At 46.8% G+C, this 14914-nt stretch overlaps 1 protein-coding gene across 5 annotated transcripts in view; it reads right to left on the bottom strand.

Moving 5' to 3' along the window:
- The window catches only part of NAV1 (neuron navigator 1), a 355581-nt gene that overhangs the window by 192689 nt on the left and 147978 nt on the right, over positions 1-14914 (bottom strand). For all 5 annotated transcript variants that reach the window (XM_069074553.1, XM_069074552.1, XM_069074554.1 and 2 more), the window contains one exon: positions 4805-5572. In XM_069074553.1, the coding sequence (XP_068930654.1) occupies positions 4805-5572 (768 nt within the window). The remainder of the gene's footprint in view (positions 1-4804; positions 5573-14914) is intronic.

The following is a 14914-nucleotide window of genomic DNA, read 5'->3' as shown; positions in this document are numbered from 1 at the left end:
CAAATAACATATAAACCATAGCAGGAGGAAAGAACTAGACTAGCCTGGAGGTAGGCCAGTCTCTCCCTACAGCTTCTCTAGGCACGATGTTGACCAAAGGGATGAATCAGATAAAGGACATCCTGCCCACTGTCATCCTGAGCTATATGAATGTAGGGCTTTAAAAGGATCACAAGAAACATATTCCTCAGCATTAACCCCAAGGTAGGAGCCTAAATAGCATCAATTTCCTTTCAAAACGGATTCTTTTGAGTAGCTTATAAGTACATCATGCTTTGTAAACCTTAAAGGGTTATCACAATGTATGTTATTATTACCATTATTACATTGTACCTCTCTATACCTCATCCATTAGCTATTAGGTCCCAGAGAAACAGATTTGTTCAAGGTCACACGGCAAAACTAGGGACAGAGTTCATTTCAGCCAGTCCTCTCCAAGGCTCCATGTAGTACTCCAACCCATTGGACAAATCAAAGGTCATCTTACTTACAAGAATGACAGAGACAGAACTAAATTCGTCTAGGACTCCTGGGTCTGAGGGTCATCTGTCAAATCAGGTTGTACAAATTATTCATTTTCTTCCTGGGGATGAGAGGCAAGGGAGAGTGGCCCACTGGAAAGAATACTGTATTTGGAATTAGGAAGAGCTGGGATCAACTCCTGACTTTGCCTCTTGCTACTTGTATGTCTTTGGGCAAGTCACAAGTCACAAGACTTGCCTAGAACATTGAGATAGTGATTGCTCAGAGGGTCACATACCATGTGCAGTAACTGAATCCATGGCATCCTGGATCTGAGGCCAGTTCTCTATCTATTAGGCCACACTGCTGGTTGGATAAAGTCATCAATAAGAATTTATTAAGCCGTACTAGGTGCCAGGTACTTTGGTAAGCCCTGGAGATACAAAGACAAAACAACCCCCTTCTCCACAAAAAACCAACAACACCCTGATTTAAAACAAGAATGAAAACAACAACAAACTAATCCCTGTTTTTAAGCTTAGAATAGCAAAAATTAACCTTCGTGAAGTTCTTTCTCCTTTCATCGATCCAGGACATCTCAAAAGCAAATTTTCCTTGGTGTGCGAAATGAAAATGACTTTTCAAAGAGCTTAGAAAATGATCCTCAAACCTAGAGAGACATGGCCATCCTAGTTCATTGGATTTTGATCTGGGCTCCTGACCACAAAGATATTGCCAGGGAGGGCAACCCTAAGCCCATAAGGTCCTTTTTGTGAGGGAATGGGTCTGGATGTTCAAGTTCCTGGATGTCCACACTCTGAACTTGAGTCACCCTCAGATTTCCCATGTGCTGAGTTTGCCTGGAGGTGGAATGTTTAGTGAGGCATAAGAAATTGAACTTGCTTTGGCCCTAAACATTAAGGTAGGAAAAATGTTATGAGTCACACTATCAACATCATTAATATTTAACCATCATTTATTAATAGTCAATATATGTCTCCACTTTCTTTTTCAGAGAATTTGGGGTATTTTTCAGGGCTTTGTTCCTACCTTATGAGAGAGAGAAAGAGAGAGGGAGATGGGAGGGGCTCTTCCTAATTTGCAGATAACTAAGTTAGGTCACATAGTATGTTGGCAGAGGAAATTTTGTCTTTGGCCTTGTCTTAGGCTAGGCCTCGGTGCTCCCATCTTTTCCTTGGAGCCAACCTGCCCCATGAAATCTCATGAATCCCAAATCCTGTTGGGGTGGAGTAGTTTCTGTGTCCCCTCACTCCATTTCCCAACTTCAAATTTCCCAGGATTTTCCCCAGTGCTGGATTGCTAACAATTTGGCTGATTTCAAGGTGACTGAGGGAGCAATCCTTTACGCATCTGGGCCCCAGCTGATTCCTGGGAAGAGAGTGATCAGATTTCAGCCGCACTTTTCCCTTTCATTCCAGAAAGCCTCTCACTTGGTGCCTGCTGTCCTAGTAACCTAGTCCAGACCTTATTACTTGGCTGCTGTCAGGTTCTTGGCCTGAGAACGCAACCTTGTCTTTTTAGGATGAGAGAAATAATAACCAACTTCATAAGCACTGGACTCTGGACCCCAAACTTCTCACCCTAGCCTCAGTAGGCTCTTCTGTGGGGTCTCTATCTTAAACACTTACAATACCTTCATAGGATACAGGCTGACCCCTAATTGTACCCTGTAGTCTCTCCTTTTCTTCCTCCTTCTACAATGGAGGACAGGAAGCATTGCTTCGAGGACACTGGCTTCCCATACCCGGAAACTCCTTCCTCTGTCTCAGCTTCAGAGCCTGGCATTACCCTGCAGTCACTCTTTAGCTTGCTAACAGAATATTCCCTTATTCTGACTGGGAACAATAAATGATCACTTTTCTCCTTTTCACTCATTCATTTATTAATACATTCACTCATTCATTCATTCCTTACTATGTGCTAGGTGCTGTCCATGCAAAGACAAGAACTATATACTCCCTAAACTCAAGGAGCTTACAAGGGAGAAAACAACATGTACACAGGTAGATAAATATAAAATATATCCAAAGTAATTTTGGGGTGAGTGGGTACTAGCAAATGGGAAAATCAGGTAAATGGTAGTACACCTATGCTGAGCCCAGGATAAAGTTAGGACGAGCCAGAGTTCTGCTCCTGGGGAGGTATGTTTCTCTCTGAACAAATTCAGCACCCCCCCCACATACCATTCCTGGGGGGTGCAGGGGAGGTGGCTGTTGCTTGGGCAAATCTAAGCTTCCCTGACCCAACCACCTTTGTCTTTGTAGGTTCCCTTCTCATGCTTTCCAAAATCTGGTCTGGAAAGATTGTTAGAGTAGGCGGCAGATCTGGCTGCTCCTGGTTCTGCTGGGTGATCTTGGGCATCACTTAACCCCTAGTTCTCAGTTTTGAAAAAGGAGAACAAAGAATATATTCCTTCCCAGGGTATTTCACAGGGCTATTGTGAGAAATACATGAGAACAATGGATTTAGAAGTGCTCTCATAACCTAAAAGTGCTATACAGATGTACAGGTGTGCATCTCTTCCTTCTCCTCCCGCTTATTTCTAGGTTCCTTCCCAAGCTCAATCCATTCTTGAGCAGTATTACCAGTTAGTTGCCTTCCCCCATCATAGAAATTGAATGGGTTTCAGTTCTGGCAGTGGGATATGGAGGATATCCTAGAGACCTGTCCTCCAGGCCAATTTTTTTTTTTTGGGGGGGAAGAATACAGATTTGAGAGCTGATCTGTTGAGTCATCACATTAGCCAGTAAAAAGGGGTGACTGGGGGAGGGTCAGTTCATCTCACCAATCACTCAGCAATGCCTGCCATAGCTCCATCCCTTACTTTCTCTTGGTACCTGCAGATGTGCCAACACCATACCTAAAAGGGCAGGAAACCACTCCCCCTTGCCACTGTTCTGCAGATACCCTGCCCAATGCCTTCTCTGAAACTCCATAATTAGGACTCAGATCATGAGCCAATCAGTCCTTGTCTTTCTCTAACATGAGTGTTGTGAGCAGCAGGTGGAAAGGTCAATAAAAGGAACAGGGTGACTCTTGCCCATCTCTAATACTCTCCTTCCCTCATTCTTAGGTGCCCTCTTCTTGTTCAAAAGTTGAATGAAGAGATATCTAGAAGTCACTGAATTCATTCCCCTTGCTTCTAGGCAGGTGATTCCCAGACTGAGAGGTCAAGTGTCAACCTTAAGGATCTGCAAGGGGGTGGGGTGAATCCAAATCCCCACTTCTCCAGCTAGAATCCCCTCCCTATTCCTGCTGCATCCCTGTCACTCAAATAGCAGCCCATGCTTAGTCCTTCCCCTTTACGCAGGAGTGTGGGCACATCCCCTCTCTTCCCCCAGTCCCCCACCCTAGGGAAATCGGCACCCGACACCAAGATAAGTCTCTTTGCAATGAAGTAAGATCTGACCTCCAAGAATCTGCCTTGCTGCTCCTTCTAGTTGCAGTATCCTTTCTCATGCCCAGGCCTCACTCACCCTTCTTCCATATGGGGGTGCTTTGCCATACTTGCCTGACCCCCAAGTTCCATTCCTGACTCCCATTCCACAGGAATTGGCTGCCCCTCCACCTCAAGCAAAGTGCTTTAGGTTTTTTAAAATTGACACTTGGGCTCCGAGAACAATAGAGCCTATCTCTCTTCTTCCTTCACCAAAGAAAGCATTGTTCTAAGCCTTCAGGGGCTGTGTCCACACTCCCTCCTTCGTGCCTGCTTCCTTGTTTTCTTTAAAGGCCAAACTCCTTGGCAAAGGAGGAAAAAGATCCATTGAAAATCTCGACCCCTTTCACCAGTCTTAAAGAAAATAGGGCTAGGAATGGAAGGAGAATTAAGTCCACATCAGCAGAGCTTATCACTTGGAGTCGGAGTCCAACTCCCAGTGCCTAGGAAATGACACTAGCTTACACTAGATGCCTGCAGGAGGAAGTGGGGAATCTCCCCCACCCCTTCCAAAACAGCCACTCCCTGTCTCACCTCTCCACACTCCTCTTTCCCTTAGGCTTCTCACTGTTCTCTTTCTCTAGCCCCCAAATCTGACTTCTCAGGGAAACTAGAGCACCTCTGGGTCAGGCTCTAGTCCCATTCTCCAGATGGGGAAGGGTGTCATGTCAACATTGCACATCGGGCACCAGCGGGCCTTAGCACTGAATATAGGGAGCAGTCCCCTACACCCACCCCTGATGGAGTACCTACCCTGGGATACCCCTCGGGAACAGAGGGGGCTGCAGCCTCCCTCATTCCCCAAAACTTTGAGCTGCAACTCCCCAACTCAGCACAGGGAGTAAGACACTAGGGGTTGGGATAGGGGGAAGACAAGGCACTCACCCAACATTTGGCTGAAAAGCAGCTGCTCCAAGTCTCCCAACACAGTCACTACAAGCTCGGGATCTACCTTGAGGAAGGCTCGCTCCTCCTGGCCCTTGCCAGCTGGTGGTGGTGGTGCCCCCTTCTGCCCCTTGGCCTTGCTGGACAGAAGCTCGTCATCCGACTTGCTGTCATCGCTGACACCCGCCTCAGGGGCCTTGCTGAGGGGCTTCACCTCAGCGTAAGGACCCCGGGGGATTCGGCTCGGCTTGCCCAGGCCGGGGGCTAGCGGGGCCAATGGGGGCTTGGCTACCCCTCCAGAGGTCATCTTGGCCTGAAACAGTGAATGTTCCGATTTGGAGAGTGTCTTGGACATGAGGGGCGCCTCCCGGCCCTTGGGCCCCCCCTTGCCGAAGCCCTTTGGCGTCTTGGCCATGTCGTCGCACCACTGGGGCTCGTAGAGCTGCATCTTCTTCTCCGAGTCCGTCAGGAAAGAGAGGTTGGTGAGGGACTTCTGCTTGCGGAGGTTGGAAGCCGGCGGCGGCGGAGGCCGGCTGTCCACGCTGCCAGACTTGAAGACCTTCAGCTCTCCGGCACTGGTCTTGGCCACCCCGCTGCCGGGAGGCTTGGCCCGCTTGGGCATCATGCTCTTGCCCTCGCCTGCCTTCTTGCCGAAGCCCCTGAGCTCTTCGGAGCCCTCGCCGCCGCTCAATTCCACATCGGGTTGCAGGCTCTTGAGGGAGGTGCCCAGCATCCTGCCCGCCAGGAACGCATTGAAGATTCGGGCGTCTGGAATCACGAAGGGAGAAGAGGAGGAGGAATGGAAGGAGGAGGAATAAGAAGAGAAAGAGGGGAGAAGAGAGAGGAGGGAGGGAGAGAACCAAGGGGCGCCGAGGAGAGGCGAGAGGAGGAGGAAAGGAAAGAAAAAAAAGGAAAGGAGGAACGGAGACAAGCAAGGGGGGATGTGGAAGAGAAGGGAGGAAAGAAAAAACGGGGGGAAAGGAGAGATAGAAGAAAAGAAGGCGGGAGAAAGCGAGAAAGGGTGGGGAAGAGAAAGGGGTGGAGTGGGGAGAAACAAAAATAAAAATAAATATAAAGATGGATGGAAGAGATGCCCAGCCCTTCAGCCACTTCGAACTCGCTGCCGCAGCAGGCAGGCGCACGGCGAGGACTGGGCTTTTCAAGCCTGGCCGCGACCGAGGCTGGCTCTCCCAGCTGCTGCTGCTCTGTGCGCTGTCAGCCCCCGGTTCCCTCACACCCGGGGCCGGCGCCCTCCCTCTGCTTGCCTCTGCTGCCTCGGAGAGAGATGCTCAGGGCTTGGAGCTGAGGAAGAGGGGAGGGGATTTAAAAAAAAAAAAAGGGAGGGAGGTAAGAGTGAGCGCGAGAGGGCGAGCGAGCAAGCTAGCAAGAGAGAAATCTATTTCTGGCCCGGGGAGGGGGAGGTGTCTGTGAGCTGGGAGCCCGAGGGGCGGGGTAGGAGTGGGGAGGTGGTCGATAAGGGATCGGAACATTTTTTCTCACCGTTCAGCAGCCGAGAGACAGAAGCCGGCACTAGAAGGCCGGCACAGGCTATGTCCTGGAGCTGCAGGGGACGCAGCCTCCCCCAGCCCTGGATTTTGGCTGAGTCTGTCTGAAGGAGGCAGGGAGATTGGGGGAGGGTGGCTAGGGGGCAAGGAGGGGGCGGTGAAAAATAGGATCTTGATTCTGGTAGGTTGGGGGCACTCCAGGGGCAATAGGGTGACAGAGGTGGGTTTATAACCAGGAGGATGGTTTTCCCCATCTGCTAGCCTCCCTCCCTCCAGACCCCGGCAGAGGATTCCTCTAAAAGCCAGAAAGGGGTTTGGGTCAGTTCTAGAGATTGTTGCCACGTGCCCTCATACTCTCTTTCTCCGATTGTTATACCTAGGCTTTCTAACTGGGTGTGCCTTTTCTGGAAAGTCACATCCACAGGGTAAAGGAGAGGGCTGCTAGGGAGAGAGAGACCAGGTATAGTTCAGTTCAGTGCCGTTCCTTCCTTTACCCCAAAGGAGTCAGCTGAATTTGGGTAGCGGTGGGATGTGAGAACAGGTGGACGGTGGGGATCCCCATTCCCAGGCAAGGAAATCCGATTGGGAAGGGGCATGTGTTAAGATCTAGGGGGTCTTCAGGGAAGCAGCATCCAATAGAGTACTGGTTAGGGTGCCAAAAGTTCTCCGTTTTAATCAAGCTCTGGATCCCTCTTACATGATCCTCAGCAAGTCACTTGACTTTCCTAGGTCTCAGTTTCTTGATTTGAAAAATAGGAATCATCATATTTGCGCTGCTGATCTCACAGGACCGTTGTGAGGAATGTAAGCTATTCTTGTAAGGTGAGGAAGAACCAGCACCTTGTGCCCATCTTATGTTCAGATCACCGATGTGATCCAGGCTGGACTTTGGGGGCTGTGTGTACCCTCTGTCCAAAAGGGAGGCAGGGCAGAATTTAAAGAAAAACACCAAGAGCCTCAATCTCAATTCCCCTCCTCCCACACATGGCTCTGAGATGAGTGAATACCAGGGCTCTAGAGAGAATTGGGGTTGGAGAGGTAGAGGTGGTAAGAGATGATTCATTGCTTTGCCAACAGTGGTTGTAAAGTCTGTTCTTTTCTTGTTAGTCATTCAGTAAACATGTATTATGTGCCTACTATGTGCCAGAGTCCTCAGACTGTACTATATTCTTTCTTAGTCCTGTACTATGTTCTGGTTCCTCAGACTCTGTCCTCTAATATCATCACAAAGTCTGAGAAAGTCACTTAACTTTTATGGGCCTCAGTTCATTCATCTAAAAAATGAGGGACCTATATGACCTCTAAAATCCTTTCTGGTTCTAAAATATGGGATCCTCTGTATCAGCTGAGCTGTAATACCACAGAATCACAGAGTTCAAAGAGACCTCAGCTGTTATCTGGTCCCATATGTACCCCCAAAAGAATCCTTTTGACACATTTTGGCATCCACTTGAACATCTCTCTAGTGATGGGGAGCTCACTCTCAGTCAAGGGAACCTGTCCCCTGTTTGTACAAGGGTTAGGAAGGTTCTATTTACATATAGCTGGAATCTGTCTCTGTAATCCCCACCTATGGTGCCTTCTGGGCCTAAGCAGAAGAACTCTGATGGTTTTTATCATATTCAGTTAGAAGATTATTTTCTAAGAATGGGTTTCTTTTGGACCTGCCAGAAGCAGAGGGGAAGGGCAAGGGTGAGTTTGACGTTACTGATCGCTTGGAGAACAAGCAAGTAATAAATCAGGAAGACTTCTTGGAGGAAATAGCCTTCAGCTACAATGCAATGGAGAAGAGCTATAGGATATGGCAGGCAGAAGGAGGTGGTAGCTTGTTCTGCCTTTGATGTAAAAACACAATAGACAATAGATTGGGCCTAGAGAGGGCATATTGGCCAAAAGACACTGGAAGCAGGCAATACGCCTGTATCTGAGGGAGTAGAACAGAAAAGGAGTTGGCTGGGATTTGGCAAGAGATGAGCTCAAGGAGGGAGGGCCCGGTTTAGTTCTGTGTTTGTCATGTGTTAAGGCAGCACAGGATAGAGTGCCAAGCTCACGGCTCTTAGGCACAAAGATCTGGAGCTGGAAGGAACCTTAGAGGTTGTTTTCAACGCCCTTGTTTTGGAGATGAGGGAACTGAAGCTCAGAGACAGTCACTTGCCCAAAGCTATAGGCCATAGTCTGTCTGCCTGTTAATAAACATTAATTAAGCACCTGCTGTGTGCTAAGTCTATAAGTAGAAGCAAAAGACAGTCTCTGCCCTCAAATAGCCCACAATCAAATGGGAGAGACAGCAAGCAAACAGGCACAAACAAGCTACGTACGGGATAAATAGGAAAAACATGAAGAGGGAGGGCACCAGAATTAAGAGGGGTTGGGAAAGGCTTCCTGCAGAAGGTGGGATTTTAACTGGGACTTAAAGGAAATCAGCAGGCAGAGATGAAGAGGGAGAGCATTCCGGCCGTGGGGGAGAGTCAGAGAAAGTTCCCAGAGCTGAGAGATGGGGTGTTTTGTTTAAGGAATAGCAAGGAAACCCCTGAGTGTCCCTGGATTGAAAAGTATGTGGTAGAGAGTAAGATATATGAAAACTGGAAAGGTAGAAGGGGGCTAGGTTATGAAACATCAAAAAAAGGGGGCTCTGCATTTGATCCTGGAAGCAATAGGGAGCCACTGGAGTTTACTGAATAGGGGGGTGATGTGGTTACATCTACCCTTTAGGAAAATCACGTTGGTGGCTGAATGGAGGATGGATTGGAGTGGGGAGAGACTTGAAGCAGGCAGACTCACCTGCAATTCTGTTGTTGTTCAGTCCTGTCCCATTCTTGGTGACCCCATTTAGGGTTTTCTTGGCAAAGATACTGGAGTGGTTTGCCATTTCCATTTCATTTTACATATGAGGAAACTGAGGCACACAGGGTTAAGTGACTTGCCCAGGGTCATACAGCTAGCAAGTGTCTGAAGCTGGATTTGAATTCAGGAAGATGAGTCTTTCTGACCCCAGGCCTGTCACTCTATCCACTGCTCCACCTAGTTTCCAGGAGCCTATTGGAATAGGTCACGAGGGCCTGCAGCAGCATGGTGGCAGAGTCAAGGGAGAGAAGGGGGAGTATTTAAGAGACATTGAAAAGGTAAAATTAGCAGACCTTGGCAACAGATTGGATATGAGGGGTGAGAGATAGTGAGGTGTTGACGATGACACCTAGGTTTTGAGTCTGAGGGACTGGGAAGATGGTATTGTTCTCTACAGGAATAGGGAAGGTAGGAGGTTGGGGAGGTTTTAGGGAAAAGTTAATTAATTTGGTTTTGGACATGTTGAGTCAAAAATATCTACTATACATCCAGCAGTTGGAGATGTGAGATTATAGAAAAGCAAGAGAGATTAGGACAGGGTGGGGAGATTTGAGAATTGTCAGTAATGGTGAGAGTGGAAGAGCTCACCAAGTGGAATATTACAGAGAAAGAAGAGAAGAGGGCCCCAGACAAAGGCCTGTGGGACATCCACATTTACAGCATGTGATCTGTATGAGGATTTGTCAAAGAAGATTAAGGGGTGGTCTGAGAGTTAGAACCAGATACAGAATTGGGATTTGAACTCAGGTCCTCTGACTCCAAATACTCTGCCTTTAGCACTGGTTCATGATGCTACATGGATGTGGGGGGAGAGGGTTAGGAAGAAACAAGATTTCCAGGTAAAGAATGTCAGTTTTATTGAATGGGCTTAGCAGATGGCTGGGACATCCTAAAGCCTGACTCTAGAGAAGGCCAGACCAAGGGACAAGCTTCCATTTGGGAACTTCTTTCTCTCTAAGATAGAATTTTCACACATGAACAAGACCTTAGAACCCAAGACACTGAATATTTGCTCATCATCTTGAATACTATCCCAAGTATTAACCATGAAAATGGGTGAACAGGAAAGGGCCAATAAGGAACTAGAAAACTGTGCAGTGCCTGGATGTTACTCATTTTCCTACTTGGCCCCACACATAAGAAGTTGGGAAAGTAAAACTACAAGGAAGAGAAAGGAGGATCAGAAAGGGATGGGGCAGTGCTGGTGACCTGGCAGGGAAGGGTGTGCTCTGGGGGACTGACTGTTGAAAAGGAGAGGAGGTGGGGTGGCTAGGTGGTGCAGTGAATAGAGCGCAGGCCCTGGAGTCAGGAGGATCTGAGTTCAAGTCTGGCATCAGACACTTAACACTTACTAGCTGTGTGACCTTGGGCAAGTCACTTAACCCCAATTGCCCTGCCTTCCCCCCTCCAAAAAGAAAAGAAAAAAAAAAGGAGGGGAGAAAGGAGTCAAAGTTTCAGTTTCCTCATCTGTATAAAATGAGGATGATGATCCCTCATAGGGTTATTGTGAGGTAAAGCCATATGAATGTAAATATTATTCCAATTTTTTGTGAAACTGATCTAAATTAGTAAAATGTTCCCATGACTCCTTCTATCTTGAGTGGCACAAAGTTGTGAGGAAGACTCAGGTGTGTTGGGGTCACCTCCTTCCCAATTGTTAAATTTTCATGGTGAACATTTATACATTGAAATTGTCAAATGCTACAGATTGTGGCCTGGATTATTGTTCTTTTGATTGTCTAGGTTTGATAAAGTGATGGAAAAAATGTCAATAATGTATATTAGACTTAAAGGTATGTCACGTATACATTTTAATTTCAGAGAGTTGGTTGTTAAACATTCACCAGCACAAAGTTGGTAAAGGGCATGATAGAATTACAGAATCTGAGTTTCTGACATTCATTAGCACAACATTGGTAAAGAATGACAGAATCTGAGTGTTAGAGATGGAAGGCACCTGAGGAATCACTTAATCTAACCACCTCATTTTACAGATGAGGAAACCAAGCCCCAGAAAGACTGAATGGACTGAATGAATAAGATCGCCTGATTGGTAATAGCAAACTCCATATGAAAACTCAAATCTCTTTTCTTCTGGGTTTTTCGTTTCTGAGCCTATTCGTGGCCAGACCACAGCGCTGGCTTTCTGTTCAATTCTGGGCACCACTTTTACAAAGGGCAGTGATGAATTGGAGAGCATATATTGTAGAAGATGATTACTAGGGTGATGACCAGTCTTGATGTCATGCCATGGACTGATTGAAGGGATCAGGGATGTTTAGCTTGGAGAAAAGGAGGCTTAGAAGACACGATGGCTATCTTCAAGTATTTATAGAAAGCCCAGGGAGGAAGGGTTACACTTACTCTGCATGGCTCCAGAAGACAGGGCTAGGAGCAAGGGGTGGAAGTTATGAAGAGGCAATTTTAGGTTTAGTATAATGAAATGCAGCTGTTTAAAAATGGCATGAACTACCCCCCGAGATGGTGGATCTCTCCCCCACCCCCATGTTGGCGGAAGTCTTCCACCAAAGGCTGGACGATCATTTCTCACCGATGGGGAAGAGGGGATTCTTGTTTAGGTGTGTGTTGAGCTCGATGGCCTCTGAGGTTGCTGCTGATATAAGGTTCTGTGATACCGAGATTAATCTGGAGGGACCTCTGTGAGGTGAGCAGTGCCAGGAGAGAGTGAGGAAGTGAGGGAGGAAGAGTGCTTCAAGACCACAGACAGTTGGGGCCTGCAGTCTTAGGGTTCCTCTCTTTTACAACATCCCTCTTCACCTTATAGACAACTAGGAGTTAAATCCCAAACTATCAAAAGTCCTTATGGTGGTAGAACCCAACAGAAGACATTTCATATAGTCTTCAGCTTCCTTACCAAACTATACCTAACTCAGCTCAGGACAGGTGGGGTTGCCTCCTATTTTGAAATCTTTGTGAGATATAAGGTTTAGGGATTTTCCTTGGTCATCTATTCTAAAATTTACCAAGGTTAAGGAAGTTCTTGCTGTAGTCTAACACAAATCTCTCCCGCTGCAACGTAAGTCTCTTTCTTATTTTGAGATCATAGAGGAGATGGAGAGAAAAGTTAGCTACTTTATGAAACTGTTTTTCTCTTTTGTATTCCCTTTTGTTCTCCATTTTTGGAGCCATGATTTTGATCTAGGCCAGGGGTGGGGAACCTGTGGCCTCATGTCCACATGTGGCCCTCTAGTTTCCTCAAGTGCAGCCCTTTGACTGAATCCAAACTTCACAGACCAAATTCCCTTAATAAAAGGATTTGTTCTGTAAAACTTGGACTCAGTCAAAAGACCACACCCAAGGACCTAGAAGGCCACATGTGGCCTGGAAGCTGAAGGTTCCCCACCCCTGGTCTAGGCCATTCTCTCCCTTGACTCCATGCCTTCTGACTAGCTCATTTCTCCAGTGAGTCCTCAGCCCAACTGCTAAATTTCTCCCCATTTGTCCTCCCACCACTCACCCTAGTCAACTCGTTACTTTGGCTATGCTGTCCCTATGAAGGAACAGTGTGCCCTTTTGAACTTATGGGGCTGTAGCATAGTGTGTGTGCAGAGTGAAGGGTCCACTCATACTTAGGAGATCACAAAATGGAAACAATGAACAAGACTATTTACTTGTTTGTGAAAGCTGGGAATGGGGATAGGGGTGGATGTTTGACTGGGTTCCCAACCTTTGTTTTGCAACCACTCTCAGGGAAGGAAATAAGTCTCTAAAATGTTGGCTACCCCAGCAGACTGAGCTTGGCTCATTAGCTCACCACTGATCAGTTCCCCATTGGCGTTCTGCATGCTAGAATGTTAGGGTGACTTGCAGGGGCAGCAGTGGGCACACCAGACAGGATTCCTGCTCCCACAGAATTTGTGGTCTAGTGGGGCACACAAGACACACACATGTGTGCGTAGACACATGCATGTATATACACGGCATGCACATACATGTGGTTATGATTATGTATGTTCCATGTATATGCCCAAGGGGACATGTGTGATGGAAGCTATCCAGAGTTCACTGACATGTATGGAATGAAAGAAACTTGAGGGCCCAACTCACCAACTGCTCCAAGGACCCCACCTTACTCTTCTCCCATTCTCTTCACTCAATCAGTTTCCAACACCAGGATGATTTCTGATCCAGAGGGTATCAGCCAACAAGCAAATATCTCTGACTCTGAACTCATCTCAATATGGGCATTGTTTGTCATTTCTGAAACAGTCATTTACTTGCTGAGAGCCATTGTGGTATTGGAAAGGGCAATGGGTTTGGGATCATATGACCAAGGTTCAAACCCTAACTCTGTCCCTTAGGGCAAGTCACTCATTTGTAAAATGTAGAGGTCAGTCTCAATGACCTCTTAGCTCCCTTCCAGCTCAAAGCTATGATCCTATGACCATGGACAAGTCACTGAATTTCTTCAGCTTCTTCCTTACAGTCAGGAAGTTGACTGGCCTAGATGATTCCTGGGGCCTCTCTGGTTCTACAATCTTGATGTCTGTATAATCTGAATATTCTAATGATGCTCAGCTGAGGCCTGGAACAAAGCATCTGTAACACTTTTTTTGTTAGATTTTTCTTTTTGCTTTTTGGAGGGGAGAAGGTAGGGCATTTGGGTTAAGTGACTTGCCCAAGGTCACATGGCTAGACTTGTGCTAAGTGTCTGAGGCCAAATATGAACTCAGGTCCTTCTGGCTGCAGGGCTGGTGCTTCATTCACTGCGACACCTAGCTGCCCCAGCATCTGTAACATTTGACACTGTTGATCATCTTCTCTTCCTGGATTCTCTTTCCTCTCTAGATTTTCATGACCCTGCTCCCTCCTGGTTCATTTGAAGTCTTAGGATTCCTCTCTTTTACAGTGTCCCTCTTCACTTTATAGACAACTAGGAGTTAAATCCCAAACTATCAAAAGTCTTTATGGTGGTAGAAGCCGACAGAGGACATTTCATACATATATTCCTCAGCTTCCTTACCAAACTACACCTAACTCAGCCCAGGCCAGGTGGGCTTGCCTCCTATTTTGAAATTTTTATGAGCAATGACATTAAGGGATTTTCCTTCCCATTCCTTGTTCTTCATTTATGCTATGCTGACTAACTGTGGGTACCCCTCCAAGGCTCTGTCCTGGGTCCTCTTCTCTTTTCATTCTACACTGTCTCACTTAGCAATCTTGATAACACCCATGGGTTAAATGATCCTCTCGGTATAGATGAGTCCCATCTACATCTATACACCCAGTCTTAGTTTCTCTCCTGAGCTATAATCGTATGACTAACTGGTTTTTAGACAAGTACTGTGCTAAGTGCTTTATAATTATTATCTTATTTGATCCTCCCAACAACTCTGGGAAGTAGTTGCTATTATTACCCCCATTTTACAGATGAGGAAACTGAGGCAAACAGAAATCCAGTGACTTGCCTTACCTTATCTCTCTTATCCATCCCCCTTTTCCCCATGGAGATAGCCACCAATCTAGTTTAGACCTTCATTGCCTTTTGCCTGGACTCCTGAAATAGCCTTCCAATTGGTGTCCTTGCCTCCAGTATCTCCCATCTCTTATCTATACTCCACTCACCTGCCAAAGTGATTTCCCTAAAGCACAGGTCTGCCCATGGCATCTCCCTCCTCAAACTGTAGTGCTTCCCTATTACCCCCAGGATCAAATGCAAAGTTGTCAGTCATTTAAAACTCTTTATAACCAGTTCTCTCTCTCTCTCTCTCTCTCTCTCTCTCTCTCTCTCTCTCTCTCT

The sequence above is a fragment of the Petaurus breviceps genome, unplaced genomic scaffold (assembly GCF_028583685.1).
Source record: "Petaurus breviceps papuanus isolate PSGF00001 unplaced genomic scaffold, PetGlider_PUasm1.0 90895, whole genome shotgun sequence".
In the NCBI taxonomy this organism is placed as follows: Eukaryota; Metazoa; Chordata; class Mammalia; order Diprotodontia; family Petauridae; genus Petaurus; species Petaurus breviceps.
This window is presented reverse-complemented; position numbering and strand designations above follow the sequence as displayed.